Source organism: Nannospalax galili, unplaced genomic scaffold (assembly GCF_000622305.1).
Source record: "Nannospalax galili isolate Female #2095 unplaced genomic scaffold, S.galili_v1.0 scaffold95, whole genome shotgun sequence".
In the NCBI taxonomy this organism is placed as follows: Eukaryota; Metazoa; Chordata; class Mammalia; order Rodentia; family Spalacidae; genus Nannospalax; species Nannospalax galili.
Genome location: NW_008342393.1, coordinates 9,643,108 through 9,662,282, shown reverse-complemented (window position 1 = coordinate 9,662,282; position 19,175 = coordinate 9,643,108). Strand labels below are relative to the sequence as shown.

The window sequence follows — 19,175 nt, the reverse complement described above, 5'->3', positions numbered from 1 at the left end:
TATGTTTAAGCTGTTAATCTCTTCTTGGTTTAGTTGTGGTCATTCCCATCCTTTAGATATCTGTCGATTTCTTTTAGGTTTTCAAATTTAGTAGCATATAGGTTCTGTGTCCTGCATTATCTTTAGGGGGTTCTCATTGTACTCCTCTAGAAGACTATTCGTATTTGGTAGGGATATGTTATTTTGGTTTTTCATGTTATTATTTTTTCTCTGTGATTTTGACGTGTGAATTTATTTTGTAGTTTTTGATTTTTGTGTGAGACTCAAGTCTTCAAGTTTAGGTCTGCTTCTTTTTGTAAACTTTATGTGCCTTTGTGGTTTACTTTTTGGGTATGAAAGGCTGGTTCATCAAACTTCTGGTTCTCTCTTTTTATTTTTATATTAGAGTGGCCAGATTGCTTTTGTCTTCAGGAGTTCCCACAGAGGCCCAAGTCAGATGAGAAGCTGATGCTCTCAGGCTTTCTCCTAAGGTCTGGATCCCTCCAGGAAAGATTTTGGCCTCAGGAATTTGGGGGTTGGACTGCCCTAGAAGCAGGGCCCTGCAAAGATGCTGGTCTTGGGCAGGTGGTGGCTGTGACACTCAGAGATGCAAAGGGAGATTGGGGCGGGAAGTGGCCCCAAGGACTCCTGGGGGCTGCACTGAGGAACTGGGTTGGTCTGGATGCAAAGGATCAGGAAGCCCAAAAGGTCAGCCCTGGAGTCCATGAAAGAGGCTGGAGGGTTGTGCAGCCCAGGGAAGCAGAGGGAGGTGAGGGTGGGACCAGGCCCAGAGGGCTCCTGGGGACTGCGAGAAGGAACTGGGTTGGTCTGGATGCATAGGGTCAGGAAGCAGTGGTGGCTCCCTTGGTGTCTGAGGGCCAAGATAAGAAATGGGACAGGACTCGGGCTAGGAGGAGAAATGGGTGGGGGAGATGGGAGGGTGAATGAGGCTTGGGGAGTCAAGGAGCAGAGGGCGCGATCAACTGGAGTCAAGGTGCAGAGGGCGCCATGGATTTACCTGGAGAGAGGTGGGCGGGTCATGTAGGCCCAGGGAAGGAGAGGGAAGTCAAGGGCTATTTTTCTAAATTTAAATTTCAAAGATATTTCACACATATATAATGGATCAAAAGAACATGACCTTACAATAAAAACTAAAACCACCAAACACACGAGGAAATAAGTTTAAGTTTAATGGACTGGCAACTTACTGAAATAAACTATAGTGTCAGAACTATTAAAAGAGTAAACAATCAGATATAAAACATAAAGTCATTTCATTTAACACATTCTAAATTTAAAAGGGAATCAAAGATATAATTATGGGACAAGAAAATTCTCCAAATAGGTTCAATGACATAAAAAATATTTAAAATGTAGTCATAATTAAATTAGAAACTTGACTTAAGAGTATAATATCCAATTTGATACAATTGAAAAGAAAATGGGTGAATGGAAAGAAAGAAGTAAAGAAATCCCTGACAAGTGAACAGAAAGATCTAAATTTCAGTGTTAATGAAGGAGAGGTAAAGAGAACACAGCTAAAAGACCTCCTGAATCACAGGGAGTTATTAGAAAGAATCAGAGAAGCAACTCAGGATGACAGTGTAGGGCTTTTCAGACACAAAAGACATTGCTCCCCAAATCAGGAAACTCAGTGGATCCCAAACGTAATAAATTAAAAGAAACCAACAAATGACCCATGGAAATGAAAATGCTAACTATCAAACCAAAGACACCTTAAAATCATATAGAAGGAAGCAGACAGCAAATCACAGACAGCTGACATGATAGACACAACTAGGAACGAAATTACACTCTAACATTAACACTCTAAATGTATCTAGATATACTTTAAAAGTTGAATCAGGATGTTTTCAGATGGGTGTGATGGGGTGGTACACAGCTTTAACCCCAACACTCAGGAGGTAGAGGCAGGCAGATCCCTCTGAGGCTAGCGTCAAACAACAAATAAACTAAAGCAACTGATCAACCAACCAATAAAAAGGTGTTTTCAGAAAAATATGGAGAGTTTATTATCACCAGATCTTCACTAAAAGAAGTGTTTGAGGAAGAAAGGAAATGATCTTATCAGGAAAGTCTGAGAGGTAATAAAGAATAGTGAACAGAAAATGTAAACATAGGGTCTAACTAGACAAATTCTGACCATAAATTGAAATAGTGCTAAGAGTCAAGAAAGACTAAAATGACAGAAATTATGATGGGAGAGATGAATAGATTTAAGCTCCCAAGTGCTACACTATGTAGAAGGGGGAAATTTTTATGACCTAGGTTAATAGAGAATGTCAAGCATTAGAGGACAGTATATAGACAGTATATAAATTAGACAGTATATAATTTCCAAAGCAGCAAATAGAAAGATACCTAAATGGGCAGTGGGACACAGAAAAATGTGAATCAGGGGCTGGAAAGATGGCTCAGCAGTTAAGAGCATTGACTGCTCTTGCAGAGGATCCAGGTTCGGATCCAGCACCCACATGGTGGGTAACAACTGTCAGTAACTCCAATTCCAGGGGATCTGATGCCCTCTTCTGACTTCTGCAGGCATTGCATGACATGGGTGCACTTACATACATGCAGACAATATGCTCATACACATAGAATAAAAATAAATAAAAGTTTTAAAACTGTGACTCAATATAGGACACCAATTAACAAGCTAACAACTAGATTATTTGGGCAGATAATATTCACAAAACAGGAGGACAAGACTGAGCCAAGTGCTTTAACAAACAAAAGAGTACAAATGAAAAGATCTTTCCAATTAAAGCTCAAAAATAATAGATGGGAGAAACACTCTTGCCAATGTTGTTTATATAGATATAACTGAAATAAAAGGAAATGGAAAAGTCAAAAGTAAATGGACATTAAAAAATACATCAGTAAATACCAACCAAAAGAAAATCATGGAACTATTTTAATACCAATAGAAAATGGGCAGTGGGGGAAAGATTTATAATGGAAGAATTATGCCATTTTCATAGAAGAGGATAGCATAATTCTAAGCCTTCATATACCTGAAAGCATTACTTCAAAACACATAAAGAACAGTAAAGAAGAGGAAGATTTTAATATAGTTCTCTAAGTAACCGATGGTTAATCACACAAAGACACTGCTATGAACAGAGAAGAAGCAAACTCTGCAGCACCCTGACCTGGTCGAATACATGGAACAGCAGAACCCAACAATGGCAGACATCCTTTCAAGCTCACGTTGAACATCTGCAGCCACCAACTACAAAGTAAGCCATGCAGCAAACATCAAGAAATTCTGAAGGAATTTCTCTGGCCACGATGCAAGCCTGGTTGACCTGAGTTCAATCCAGCAGCCCATGTCAAGGTGGATGGAAGGAATAACCTCCACAGAACTGTCCTCTGATCTCCACATGTACCAGGTCACAGGAACCCACCCATCATACACACACACACACACACACACACACACACACACACACCCCTCTAAAAAGTTAAAAAGAAACATTGAATAACCTTGTGCAAACTTATTAGTTAAAAATAAAGGGCTAGGGGATATATCTTAAGAATAAAGCACTGGCCTAACAAGTGTTCAGTCCTTGGCAATGCCAATAAACAAAAAAATTAACTATTGAACACAGTTAATTTTCACTCTAAAAGTAGCTGTAATTATTAAAGGAGTATTTTTAATATTTTGGTAATTCCTAAATATTTTCATAATCAGGTTACATGACATAGTCACATCTGTTTTCAGAGTGTATAATGATCAAAAACAACCCATTCGTGCAGCATTCCAAGTACTGCTGCTTTGGCCAAGTCCTATGCATTCTTCATGACCTCATGGTGTTGTCAGAGACAGGTGGCACTTCCCCTCCGTGAAGCTGGTTTAAATGGCAGATACCAGGAAAATGGCAGTGACTCTTTGGAGCTAAGCAAAGACAATTTCAGAATGTCTGCTAAAATTTGCTTTTCTAAAACTAGCTTCATTTTCATTGGGTATATTTAAAGAATTTAAGTCTTATATGCTTAAATCTTCATAAATAGCTCAAATTTACTTTATGTTCTCTTGAAGGGTGAATGGGTTAGAGATATAAGTACTCATTAATTATAACTGAAGAATTTTATGAAGTTATAAAATATCTTCAATTCATTCTATTTTCACCTTCAGTGGAGTGTGTGTGTGTGTGTGTGTGTGTGTGCAATGCTGTTTTTGAAAGCTAATCAGTGACTAAAGCAGGTCCAGTGTAAAACTATTCACATGTAGAAGGATCATATTACTTCCTGAAAGGTATTTAGTACCTGTACTGAATTTGAGAAGTCTAGAAGAGCTTAACTCAGTATACTTTATATTAAAAGAAAAAAGAAAGCAACTAAATTCCAACTTGGCTTCTTCCCATTAATCACTGTGAACCTTCTATAAAAACTCTTCAACTTGAACACGTCCTTGAGTGTGCTCATCAAAGAGCAGAACTGTTCCCTTGAGGCCCCCTCCTTCTATCTTCACAAGACACATTAGCAAGCCCCCAAATGGAGAGAGAAAACCAGTGCAATCAATTAAGTGTTAAACAGTTCCAGGATTGAATGCCTGAATGGAACAATGCTGACCAATGACCCAAATAAATTTGAGGCACATGCTTTTCCATCCCAGAGCTATCAGGGTCAAAGCAGGCTCACCACTTTCATGTCGCCCTCTTCATGACACAACATCCTATCACTGAATAATAGAAGACAAACACTGACCTAGTTTAGAAGTACAGATGAAAAGAAAATGAAAACAGGATACATGACAGCAGCAAGGAAACCATGGCAACTAGGGGAGGACTGTTTTGCTTACTTTATTTTGGTCAGAATAATCGGCAAGCTGAGCCTTTAGCTCTGAGATCTCAGCCTCCAGCAGACGGATCACTTCTTCATAGTCCATTTCCATGCCACGTGCCTGCCTTTGTGCAGCCTCAGCAAGATGAATCCGGCTTCGCAGAGCTCTTGTTTCTTCAGCTACAGCTTTGGCTTCCTAAGGAGTTCAAAGTTCATGTCCAGTGAAAACAAACGTAAACAATATATTCCAAGTCTATACAAAATATTTTCCCCATTGCTGTAGCTATAATTCCAAAACTGATACATCTGTGTTCTCTATTCATCACTTGGAAATTAATAGATGTTATTCCATTACGTGGCTCAGCTCCTGCTTTTGTTAGTTTCTTGGAAGTTTTTCAGTATAGAATCTTTAACTTCACACACCTAGCATAACATTTGGAAAAATGAAAGAAGGTGAGCAAAGCTGAAAATGGGAAAAGAGAAGAATAGGAAGTGTTTCAAAGACAAAAGAGCAGGATACAGCAAATCTGAAGTGGCGGTGGGGCTTGTGTTCTAAAGAGGCCAGCACGGCTCCATCGGATGCTGCTAGGAGATCCACAGTATCAAGGACCTTCCTGGTGGACCAAGCCCTAGGGGTAAAAACTTCTTCCTAGACAGCAGAGCGGTGCTTTTTGGTTAGATTTAACCCAAAAGGTGGAATTTAGTAGCACAATCTCTCTGTTGGATGCAGTGTTCGTAAGACAATTACTAAATCATATCAGGTGCTTTGTTTGCCTTCTCTAATTTAATTTTAGAGTGACAGCTGGTGAAGGGCATTATAAACCATAAGTAGGCAATCAGAGACTTAGAGAAGAAAACATAAGCTGATCAAAGGACACAGAGCATGCCAAAATTTGAGCTCAAACCTGATTGATTCTAATAGTAACATCCTCTTTTCATCATTTTACTACTTTGAATGATAGAATAAAACATCCTCTACACACTAGCTACACTCTCCACGTTACAAAGGTTAGGGTGGCAAAAGATCTCTTGCTCTCTCAAAATATGCCTTGGCACCAGGTCGCAGACAGTTCCCTAGGACACCAGTATAATTTAACATGGCAGCTATTACAGCATAAACCATTTCTTTAGTGGACGCAGTCATTGCTCTCCTCTGCAACAGAACTTTCTGCTCCAATTGCCATGGCTAATATTAAACTATGGTTAGTTTAATTTTCTTGGAGCTGTTATGGAGCATTTGCTTGTACTTGAGTTTAAATACATATGAAGTGCTGACAGGTAGGGATACGGGACTATTACCAAGGCTCTGTTTTCACTCACATATTTGTCACTATTTACTAAGTACTTTTTATATGTCAATTTCTGAAATAAGCAGGAACAATAAGAACAACTCTTTCATCCTTCAAAACCTGTATTCTAGCCTGGAGAGACAGACAAAAGCTTATGGATTATCAGCGAAGATCTCAGTGAGAGCACACTGACCAGAGACCCACAGAAGCGACAGTGTCATGATTCCCCCCAAAGTGAGCTTTCCGGGCAAAATAAACAGGTGTGCAAAGGCCCCGGATTTAGGACTGGGCTTTGTGTCTTTGACAGTAAAAACAGAGGCAGTGAGTAGTATGGGAAAAAGAGGGCACTAGTACGGTATGAGGCAGAGGGGTAGCAGGGGTTCCCGGTGGGGACAGGGTGGACTGGAGAGGCAGACCTCATAAATACCTGGGGGTCACTGGAAGGAGCCTGGCTTCCCTTGAGGTAAGGCAGGAAGTGACTAAAGGGTTTTGAGCAGAAAAGTAATACGAACTGGCTTAAGTCTTCAGTTTATTTTCACTGTTAGCAGCTTGGAGGGGAGGACAAGGGTGGAAGCTGAAAGAAGAGGAACGGGGCAGAGGAAACTCATTGTGGCTTGGAAAGGCGGATTGCAGTAGAGATGGTATAAAGTCACAGTCTCAATATGGTTCAGAAGAAGAGCAACGGCCGGGTCATCAACAACATGAATTTAGCATCTACTTCATGCAGACAACCACACAATGTGATGCAAATACAAAAGATTACCTACCCCCCTTTCTGTGGCTCAGCTTAGAACATAAGACATGGCTTCAATAGAGGAAGTAAGTTATGATAGATAGCACAGAATTAAACACCACCACCGCCACCACAAAAGACAACACCAACAAATGAGCAAGGCAGGAAGGAATGATGGATTTTCACTGGGGTCAAGGCTTCCTATAGGGAACAATGGATTGTTGAAAAGAAAAAAAGCTGGGGAGAGGAGAAAGAGACAGGTTCTGGCAGAAAGGACATGAGGGCAAAGGCTCTTGGCTCCATGGGACATCTGAAGCCTTTTGAGAGGAAAATGACATAAGAAAGCACATTAGAAAGGTAAGCCTGAGGGTTGGGCAAGACACATACAGAGCTCTGGATTAGATGCTCAGCACTGTGAATAAAATAGAAATGTATTTTGAATATGTATATATATATGAATAAACAAAATTTAAAAGGCAAACTTGAGAGATACAAAATGGAGTATCGGTGGTCAGTAAAATAGAGTAAATTGTGGTCAGTCCAGCTGCCTTCCATATCTTTGACTCAGAGACTTTTATTTCCTTGTATCTCCAAGTCCTTGTCTTATAACAGAGGAGCACCTTTAGAAACAAGGGTCTGGAAGAGAAAAAGAGTGTTTGCCTGGCCCACCACACCTGTCAGTCCAGGTGATCAAGAAAGTCACCAGTGATACAGTGGGTCAACTTCGCACCAGCCTGCTGCTGAGCACACAGGAGGTAACCGCTTCATGTGCCAGCCCTGTTCTATAGGGTCTATAAGTCAAGTCAGCTAATCTGCACACTAATATGAGCTATGTCTATTACTGTCCTTGTTTCAAAGATAGGAAACTGAAAGCTTATATAACTAACACACCTGTAAGCGGCAAATCTGGGATTTGAACCTATGCAGTCCAGTTACAGAGTTCATGTTCTTGGTTACTAAGTCTATACTACCTTGTCAAATACATGAAATCTTAAAAAAGAATCATTCATAGGTGACAATTAGCAGCAGCAGAGCCAGCCCAGCACTGGCTTAGATGTGACCATAACTACAGACTCAAACACATTCGAGGCCCCCAACTGAATTGCTTCCCATTTTCCATTCAATCAAGCTTTAAAGAATAAGATAAACACTTCTAAGTGAAAGAGGAAGGGCAGGAAGATCACTCTGGCTGCCATGAAGAATAACTAATTTAATGATTTGTCTCCTTCACACTCCCTTCACGCAGCTTTTATTCCTCTATAAAAACAGCACTTTTATTTTTGTTCAAAGAATGCTGGTTAATTAAATGAAGAATCTGGATGGAGTTTATACAGCTATTACAATGCACTGATGGTAATACAGTGTGAGATGTAGCTGGGTGGTAAAAGATGCAGAGGTTTTGATGCTGAATAAATTCATGCCATTTTTTTTGTAAATGTACAACTGTCAGGCTGGTGAATGTGACCCCTTAGCAAAGTTCTAGCTCAGTTCCCGCTGAATGGCTGTTTAAAAGATCAGTGCATTGAAATGATGCCTTTTAGAGGAAGCAGTAAAGAAAAGATAACAGCAGTGGGCCGGATTTAGCCAGAGAGGATCACATCAATCCATTTTCTCTTTTCCTCCCAGGCTGTCTTCTAATAAATAACTGTAAAGCCTCCCGTGTTAGTAACATTTGAGCTAGAATTTTCTCAGTGCCTCACCATGAGCTGAAATCTCAATCTGGACAAATGCTGTAGTGGATTTATTGGTATATTTTATTGAGGTAAAGGTACAGATTAGACAGATCTTAAAGTAAAAACTAAGACATAATAGTGGAACAGACAAATCAGCAGAAGCATGCTTTTTAATAGTAGGCAGTAAGTAGGAGAAAACTAAGAAGGGAATCCTGAATTGGGAAGTAAAATCTGAGTTGAAAATTTTTTTAACACTGAGGAAATGCCGTCGGCTCACAGTGTGCCCCTTTGTGAAATGGGGGTTTTCTTCCTCACAATTTTGCAATGAATCTTTAGGGAAGATCCACCCAAATTCCTCTTTGGAAATAATTCAACTTAGTGAAGATCTCTGCAGGCTTGGAACAGTTTAGTTTTAGTCATATGATTGTTGAGAAAAAGGGCAGTTTGAGTTTAGACAAAGGCCAGCATGCTATGTGTTTTCCTATATGTAGCATTTTTCACCCTCAAGGCAATGTGGTCTACAACAAACCAAAGCAAAACTGACAGACAGAAAAAAGAAAACCACGTGCCTAGTATAAAAAGAATGGGCTTTGGATGGGCCCTATCCAGGTCAGTATCTTAGATCTGAGATTTGTTTTCTCCCATTTTCTCCTTTAATAATTCTCTAAGACTCGGCTTGTTCAATTATAAGACCCAAACAGCTCTTACATGAGGATTAAAGAAACTATAACCATCCTTGGTATGGTTTTTGACTGTTTTGGAAAATATACATATTATTTATGCTATTCAACAGCCTCATTAGGTCATTTATTAAGCTTTCCTGAGGTTCTCAATTGGTAATGCTAGCTCTTAACCTTTAGGGAAATGTAATTTGTGCATGTCTTTTTTAATGGTAGAACATGTGACGTGAAGTCCTTTGCTCTCTAGGTATGAGTCCTAATAGTTCCCCAATGTAGGAGCGACGTCCCTTGCAGTTGGACATTTGTAGTTAGCCTAGCAAGTCCATGGCACTATACAAGCTCGGTAATTCTTAAGCTAATCAGTAAATCTTTCAGATGTCAGTGGTTGACAGGAGAAAACAGCATATTGCAAAGATCTATGTTTTGGTAACTTATGGCACCAAGCCCTAGGAACACTTCTCTTATCAGTTTCCGACATTCACTCATTGGAAAGCCTTTCTGCGTCTTGGGTCCTATTTACAGTTTGTGAAAAAGATTAAGGGTTACTGCAGGAAGAAGGCTGCTGAATCAGAATTTTTCAAAAGCAAGTTATGTCTGGTCTCTATATATCTGAATTACTTTTTCAGACACGTCTCAAAGGCTGATCTTCAGGTGTTTTGCACAGATATTCATGAATGAACACACTGCAGAGGCATAAATGAAGAATCTAAATTTACAAAGTTTTAAAAAATATTTATGTGTATGAGTGTATTGCTACATGTATTTAAGTGCACCAGTGTTGTGCAATGCCCATGGAGATCATAAAGAGAGCGTTGGATCCCCTGGAAGTGGAGTTACAGATGGTTGTTAGCAGCCATGTAGAAATCGAACCTGGGTCCTCTGCAAGAGCAGCCAGTGCTCTTAACTGCTGAGCCATCTCTCCAGCTCCTCACAAAGTATTTTTTGATGCACCTTTTGCTATGTAGCCCAAGCTGGGCTCAATTTTGAGGTGCTCCTCTCACATGCTAGGGCTAGAGCCATGTAACACCAAGCCCAGATCTCATGAAACTTAAAAACTGTGTGTCCTTTCCACCAATCTTCACACATACATTCAGGTCTAAGGACTGAAACACCGTAAGCCAGTCATCAAGCATGTGAGGTCTTCATTATGATGTGATTTGCAACAATTCATTAAATTCCTTTTGTATCATCACGTCAGATTCATGTTTTCACCACTTTTTGCATGGAATGAAAGTCACATAAGGGATGACTGTGCCTATTGTATTTGTAGTTGATGTTCTCTCCATACTTTTGAAGGATCAGCTTGCTTTCCACCTTAAGTAAGAAATGCAGTACATGGTAAAGTGCACCCTTACCCTCCACACTGCAAAGTTCTCCACTACTGTTCCAAGGTAGCCCTTCTAGCCTCAGTGAACTCAGCTCTCATTCATGAAGACCAGGTCCAAGTACACTATCAGCCACAGCTCTCAGATCAGACTACTTCCACCAAGTATCTGTATTTCCTCCCTCCTTCAATTCCCATCTGCTCTTCAAATTTTACTTCAGATTTCACCCTCTCTGTTTTCCCCAGACTATTCTAGTGTCATGATCTTCCCCTCCAGTTTATCTTTTTTTACTTGTTGCCTGAAACTAACCAAGTACAACTTCACATTTTCTACTACTATCTTGCACTATCATTAAAATATCTGGGCACCTAATTTTTGAAAATCAAGCAGTCTTGACTGCTTAAATTAGAACACAAGCTGCCTGAGAATCAAAGCGTATGTACTATGAACAGGTGCTCCACTTAACCTAAAGTGGGATACATAACTGAGCTGAAAAACCATGGAATGATGGTTTCATTTTCATATACAATAATCACCTTAGAGAACTTCATTAGTCAAGAAGCTTTCACAGGAAATTCCTTCACAGAAGGGTTCAATTTTATGGTAACATTAGAACTACATTTCATTTAAATAATTACAATAGCAACCTGAATCCTGTAAGAAGCATCTTACAATGAAAAGCCATTTTATAATGGTCTGTTTATCTATAAATTATAAAATCCTTTTATGGGGCTGAGGAGATAATTTGGTTGGACCTGAGTTGGACCGCCAGCACCCGTGTGAAAGCAGCCAGGAGCAGTGGCATGAACTTTAACTTCAGTGCAGGGAAGGTGGAGCCAGGAAGATCTCTGGAGTTGGCAGACTAGCTGACCCTGCATGCCAAGACCCAGGCCAACGAGAGTAAGGTTGACTCTGGACTCCACATACACGCACGAATATGCATGTGTACTCACACATAAGCATGGTGCACACACACACACACACACACAAACACACACACCCATACATATAAACATTTAAAAAATTGCTTAATGGTTATTTATCAAGCAAATGAGAATATATAAAAAATAAAAATGAAGCAAATTCCATGTGTACTTCATTGTTTTACAATTTTTTCATTTTTGCATTAAATATGATTTTAAAATTACACATATTACTTTATAGTTCCTTAAAAATTCTAATTTTCTAACATGTGTTAATATAGTACATGCTATCCAAAATGATAACATCTTCAAAGATTCTTTTCAATCTCAGTCTCATCAAGGATTCTCACTGTAAAATCCTTGATTCTACAATGTATGTAGCAACACTTTTCTGTAAAACGGGCAACATTGATAATCTGTGAGATCAGAAAACAAAACAAAAAATTCTTTATATGAAAACAACCAAAATCTTCCCTTTCTGAACAAAGAATTAGTTAAACTTTCTGGAGGAAAATGAGGTCAATCAAATCACAATTATTTCTAATTAATCTTCTCAACAGCTGTCAACTTCTTTACCTACAGCTGCTTTGCTCCAAAGGCTGTAAAATTGATTTGTAGCTCTAAACATCAAAGAAAATCAAAGAAACAATTTCCAATCTCCTTCATAAAGTGGAGTCTCCAATCAAGAGCAAGACCTAAGTATATCAGTCAGATACCTTGTTTCATGTGACACTGGTTATAATATTAATTAGTTTAAACTCTATTTTGACATTATTCATGACCCTGAAAATGTATTTTATAGCGTACCAAAGGTTGATAAATTTTTATGCTGAAAGATAAAAATCGATTTGCCAATTCTGATTACAAATATGCCAAAAGAGAGCTGTTATAGAATATTGGAAACTTTCCCCTCACAGTTTGAGTTAAAATCCTTTTTACTAACACAATACAGCTCAACGGCTACATTTTTAGATATTAAACATTGAGAATTTATCTGACGTTGGTGGCTTAAGGGGCATCTGTCATTAAAATAAAAATGCATTCCTTTCAAATTAATCTCTATGGGTTTAATTCAACTGGAATAATGTTTTAAAGTTTGTTTTGGAAGATCTTAACTAAGTGTTCTGAATTTACACAGAAAGAGAAAGAGAGGGAGAGGGGAAGAGGGGGAGATGGGGAGAGGGAGAGAGAGACAGACAGACAGACAGACAGACAGACACAAAGTGGGTCATGGGTCATGTTCCAAGGATGTAACGCATATATAAAGCCACAGTATTTGATTCTAGGCAATGAAAGCGTTAATCATGCACCCAACAAATAATTATTGAGAAAAGGCTATAAAGACCAAACAGCCCAAATGGACATCAGGTTAGTTAAGAATCTGAGAGATGGCTCAGCGGTTAAGAGCAGTGGCTGCTCTTGTAGAGAACCTGGGTTTGGTCCCCAGCACCCACATGGCAGCAGCTAACAATCTAATCCTTAACTCCAGTTCCAGGGGATATGATGCCCTCTACTGACCTCTGGGGGTACTGCATGACACAGGTGCACTTACATACATACAGGCAATACACTTGTACACATAATAAAATATTAAATAATAAATATTAATAAATAATAAAATATTAAAAATATTAAAAAGGAGAAATGGTAAAAATAAATTTGACAGTACAAAAACAGTGATGCTTAAAAACAGAAAAATGAGAAACGCAGCATGTATAAGGTTAAGTGTTTGGCTCAAAGTTGGGACACTAGGGTCAAACCTACCATACAGAAAGGCCTCATATTCTGACAAGGGGAGGTGAGAGAAAACAAGAGAAGAGAAGGAAAAAGCAAGAGCAAGCATCAAGTAAGATGGGTATAGGGAGAAACTGGCAGAACAGCACTTCTGCCACGTCAGGAAGTCTGCCTCCTGTAACACTGGAGAAGTATCATAGCCTTCTCAATTTATGCTGAAATTCAGGCATAGACCACCTCTTCATATGTAACATGGAAGACAACAAACTGAAGCACACTTTCAAAATGGTTCAGTTATGTGCATTTACATACAACTAGAGGCAGCCTGTTTTTAATCTTCCAAACATTGTGGAAATAAATCGTTTACGACAATGCCACACGTCCCTTATGACAGTAAGAAAATGGAAAAGTGTTTCTCACATAGCAAACTGCCAAGATAAGAGGTTTATGGTGTCAACTCCCTTATCACTACTTCCTCCTTGTGTAAAATTTTCTAGTTTGTCCCTCAAGCCATTATATATTGCTCCATCATTTAAAAAAATGCCATCTACATAGATGTCTGACATATGCCCCCCAAAGTGCTCCCTCAACAACTGATAATGGATTTTTTGAGATGTGTATTTGCTTGTTCTTTGGTAAATAAGAAAAATTGTGGGGAGTGAGGCCAGTTTTACATACAAACATGCCTCTAACAGGTCACCAGCTCCATATGAAAGTTTACTAGAAAGTGACAGTTTTGCTATTTTTTTTTCTACATTAAAAGCTTAAAGACTGTATGTTTACCTTCCATGGTGTCATCATTTAAAAATACATTTAACAAATTATTTAAATGAAATCTCCCTTATGAGCTACTACAGGCATGCACAAAGCAATGAGAGTGTAGCGTGTGGTCCCCTTGCAGAGCCAGGAAATAAATGAGTCATTGTATAGCATGATAACCCCATCAGTTCTAAGTAAACCTCCTATAGGCAACAGTGTATTCAAATAAACTGCAAGGTTTCTATGAAAAATAAGAGTATCCCCCTTCCATATGCCCTCAACACTGAAAATTCTTTCTAAATTAAGCCAGCACAATTAAAATGATTTCTATAATGTAAATAAACACCTCAGAATCCTTACGATGAAAGGTCTTTTCTGTATTAAAAGAGCAATAACTGCTGGGGAATGGGAATTCTGAAATAGATACCTAATCATTCCTGCCATGTACAGCAACCTGGGAAGAGAGATTTAGTTAGTTCACAGTTTTCAAGGCTAGAAGTCCCAACAGCATGATAACAATTGATGAGGTTCTTCTGGCTGCATCACATCATGACAGATGGCGTTGTGGTGGAAGTGTGAGTGACATGGGACATGTGTGAAAGGGAACAATCACTTGGTGAGGCAAGGAACCCATGAGAACTTCCAAGGGTATGCCCCTGACCTAAAGACCTTTGCACTTGCTAATGCTTCTGTCACCTGCTACTGTCTCTATACTGAACACAAGCTTTCAGCATGGGGACCTCTTGGGAAGATTCTGAAACCATACAGAAGCCACGGGAACTCTTCTGCTTGCTAAAGCATGCTTAGAACGCTACACTCACTTCAAGTGAATCAGAAGTGTAACTGGTGTCTTGGCAAAGAATGACAACTGAGACGTTGCAAAGCTCTTCCCACAAGCTCCATTTTGAAGTAACCACCCCTTACCTTAGGCACTTTCTTAAGTAGCATCTAATGGCAGAGAATAGAGAAGTCATTTTCTCATCACAAAAAAAGGGAATTATGCTGAATAATAAAGACAGCTAAATTTTTCTACAAGCTTCTTTAATCAGATGTTATCTGTCATTAAAGGTGCTTTTTTCCCCTCAAATACTATTTTTGTTTTTAAAAGCTTTCTAAGGATAAGTGCAGATTTATAGTTATAGGACTACCAGAGAGATCGCGTGTTCTCATAAATTCTCACCTAGTAGTACGTCTTGCATTCTAATGGCAGACTACTACAACCAGGGAAGTGACACTGAAATAACCCACAAGCCTTATTTAGATTTAACAGGTTTTATAATGCACTTGCCAATAAATGGGAACGACCTATGGATTTATACAACAATCCAGGAGGATCCCAAGGGATTACACTGAGTGAAAATAGTTCATAATATAGAGTGACTTTCTGTACGGGTCCATTTATATGACTTTCCAAATGACAAAACTATACAGAGATGGACAATCCATGAGCTGCTGTCAAGCATCGGGAGGGCAGGTAGAAGGACACTGTGGCAGTATCCTCAAAAGAACAACATGAGGCAGTTTTGTGAAAAGGTTTTTATTGGAAAGCAAAAGTCATCATCCTGAGATCAGGAACATTTTACTACAGCATGCTGTAGGAAGAGACAGGATTGATAAATCAAACATACTCATTTTTCTTATTTTTCCTTCTAATGATGAGATGGCATCTTGGAATAACTACTAGTATTCCTCTAGAAAATTACTAAAAACTTAAATTATCTAAAATAAGAAGGGAGTGGGAAGTCACACAAATGTAAAAGTTAGATGCATCACAGTTTCCCCAAAGATACAAATACACAAGCTCTGAAAGTGCAAAATCTGAATACCTCATTAATAAGTATTCACTATTATTATTGTTTAAAAATAACTGTTTTTCAAAGTTTTCTTTCTTGTTTCACCTATAAACTATGATATCCAATTGTTAGTAGCTGTGCTGGCTGTTATGAGGTTTATGGTCAGAGAATCCTGTGATGATTTGACCTATTTCTTGCCCCCCCTGATGTCTTCAGTCAAACTTTGTACATGTAAGGCAACAAATGGGTTTATCTGCACTTAGTGAGGTTGCCAAACGAACAATTTCCCATGTCTCATCGGGGCAAAGACGGGTTCAGACAAGCTACAGATTTTGGCTTTGGAGTATTCACCAATTCCTTGTTGCCTGAGGCCATAACACTACTGTTGAAAGAAAATTTAAAAACAACTTAAGTGTGAGGGTAGGTTTTAAAAAAGTTGTTGATCAAAGGAAGTTGCTAGAAGAATGGTCCATACCTGTTAGAAGCTGTTAGAACTTGGCAAAAAAAAAAATAAATAAATAAATAATAAAAAAACCCCAAAAACCCAAATATAACTTATAAATATAAAAATAACAATGGGAAGTTGTCCTCATTGTTTTAAAACAGTAGGGCTGGGAATGAAATTACATTAAAAAAATACTTGGGTTTCAGAGAACAGTACAGCTAATTCATTACAGAACAGTGAGTCTGTATTCTCAAAGCTATCCCTGATTGAAGAAAAACAAGGGGCCTGCGCCTTGCAGGGAAAAAGGATGCCTTCAAAGCTTGCCTCTTCTTTATTTCCTTCCTCTCCCTCCCTTTTTCCCATTACCCCTTCCTTTTAGTTGTTCACTGCTGTCTTTTCAGGTCAGCACACTAACTGAAGGTAAATGAGTTTCCATAATTTAAAATAGCTAAAGAGGGCCGGGTGTGGTGGCGCACACCTTTAATCCCAGCACTGAGGAGGCAGAGGCAGGTGGACTTCTGTGAGTTTAAGGCCAGCCTGGTCTACATAGTGAGTTCCAGGAGGTTTCAGAGAACAGTACAGCTAATTCATTACAGAACAGTGAGTCTGTATTCTCAAAGCTATCCCTGATTGAAGAAAAACAAGGGGCCTGCGTCTTGCAGGGAAAAAGGATGCCTTCAAAGCTTGCCTCTTCTTTATTTCCTTCCTCTCCCTCCCTTTTTCCCATTACCCCTTCCTTTTAGTTGTTCACTGCTGTCTTTTCAGGTCAGCACACTAACTGAAGGTAAATGAGTTTCCATAATTTAAAATAGCTAAAGAGGGCCGGGTGTGGTGGCGCACACCTTTAATCCCAGCACTGAGGAGGCAGAGGCAGGTGGACTTCTGTGAGTTTAAGGCCAGCCTGGTCTACATAGTGAGTTCCAGGACAGCTGGGGCTACAGGGAGACCCTGTCTCAAAAAGCCCCCCCTCCCAAAAAGCTAAAGAACCTTTGAAGGGAGAGACTATTCTGTTTTTAGGGCTGGGCATCATCTTACAATAAAGGCTCTAAATGAGTGAATAAAGGCTATCTCCCTAGTAGTTATTGGCCAGGGAGACTGCAGTGGCCCCCTTAACAAGACAGGCAATTGCCATTGCTCTCACTTGCCCATCAAAATTGGACAGTAAAGACCCTATTGCTGAAGAAAACATAATCTGGTTGCAGGACATCAAGAAATCAAGTTGGAACTGACCTGGAAACTTCCTCTCTACTGGCTAGTTTTCACAGCACTGAAAGCTGCTATGCAGACCACACGGTGAGAAAAGTCATCAACAGCCTCAGCCAGGGGTGGGCCCTGCGTGCTACAAAGCCAACCTGCTAGGCATGGTGAGCCTACTGGTGCAACAGCGGCATGGCTGTTGTAAGAGTAACCAATCACTGTCTCATTGGATTTGAAGCTTGCTCTACAGGAAGGAATTCATGACTAGTACTGTAAATTCAATTAAAAAATCCCCATGGCTGGGGAGTTCATAGGCCCTAGATGAAAACAACATTTGCTAAAGGTATCAAACTACCTTCTAAATATTTCAATTGAAACGCATAGATTACTGCTGCTTTTCACCCTTGGTTGGAGAAGCTTCTTTTTGTAGTGGGCAGCAGTCAGTGTAAAGGCTGAGTAAGTCAATGTCAAAGTGCTAAGTGACTGCTGAATTTGAGTGTTCAGCCCTAAAGAGAACATCTATGTCAATCCCCTCTGGGCTCAAGAGACAGGCATAAAGAGCTGGATGACAGGAAGGAGTGCTGTGAAATGCTGTCTTTGGAGCATGACATGGCTATTATACTCATGAACTCACACAGCTATGGCTACTTGCACAAAGCCTGCAAAAGATCAAGCCAGTCAGCATTCCAACATGGATGGGAGAAGGCTCCATGAGGCTCTGTCACTAGCTGGGGAATTGTTGGCAATTGATGGCGGCTGGGGGAGGCAGTTATTTTTCCTCTGGGTATGGCCACTGGTAGGTTGTTTCTGTTCTGGTAGATTGTCCCATACCCATGAGCATGCAGCACCAATAACTGGACTCAGTGGGTCATAAAAAATAAAAAAAGAAAGAAGAGGACATCAAGCAGTGATGGAGAAGCATGGGGGGTTGGTGGGGGAGTTTGAGGTGGATATGATCCAGATATATTGTATACATGTATGAAATTGCTGGAGTACACTAAAATAGTAATAAAAAGAAATCCTCTGATACAGAATAAAGAGGAATTGATAAGCAACATGACTAGGAAAAGTCACTGAAAGCAAATAGTTTGCAAATTTCATAATGAATGTGCATACTTGCAATGGTATTTGGTGTGCAAGAAAACTCTCAATATGTAAAAACTCAGCAATATTCAAACAGATTTTTGTAACTGAATGATGACTTTGTTAGGAAGTTTTCTATTAATAATCAAGAAAGAATCACGAAAATTAAATTCATATAAATATAAATTCAGAAGTGTCCAACATTTGTAACTCTGGCAAGCTATCAAATGGCTTGCCCTTTAGCACACAAAAAAGTTATTTTTCAATTGAGGTGCTAATTCCAGTTATGACAAATACTAGAAAAGCTATCATTACATAAAAGAAAGTTTTTAAAATTAAGTTGTAAAACAAATTCCCACATACCCTAGGAACTTTCTAATAATACCAGGTATCAATTGATTTAAAATTTGAAAATCAAGTACTTTTCTAGAGTTTTAAATAGAAAAATGTAACAAAAAAGACAATATTCAACTGAGACTTCATGAACTTACTATCTCAAAGAACTTTCAAATTTTGATGAACTGTTGATTTTTGCCTAAAAAACAAACCCCCCGAAATCGAATATTTAGAATAGATAATTAAAAGAAAACGATTCAGCTAGATAATGAAAAACAAGTATTTGCTAAGGTCGATAGTATTCCAGCTTTGTTACATCAGTAATTAAAGATCATCGATGCTTTCATACAAAAGACTTTTAGCATTTTATTCCTCTATAAGATACATGTAAAATTATTCATTCTGACTGCATGAAAATGT

At 39.1% G+C, this 19,175-nt stretch overlaps 1 protein-coding gene across 4 annotated transcripts in view; it reads right to left on the bottom strand.

The window, feature by feature from the left end:
• The window catches only part of Stxbp4 (syntaxin binding protein 4), a 177,926-nt gene that overhangs the window by 88,330 nt on the left and 70,421 nt on the right, over positions 1–19,175 (bottom strand). For all 4 annotated transcript variants that reach the window (XM_029566127.1, XM_008838424.3, XM_029566128.1 and 1 more), the window contains one exon: positions 4,805–4,981. In XM_029566127.1, coding sequence (XP_029421987.1) covers positions 4,805–4,981 — 177 coding nt within the window. The remainder of the gene's footprint in view (positions 1–4,804; positions 4,982–19,175) is intronic.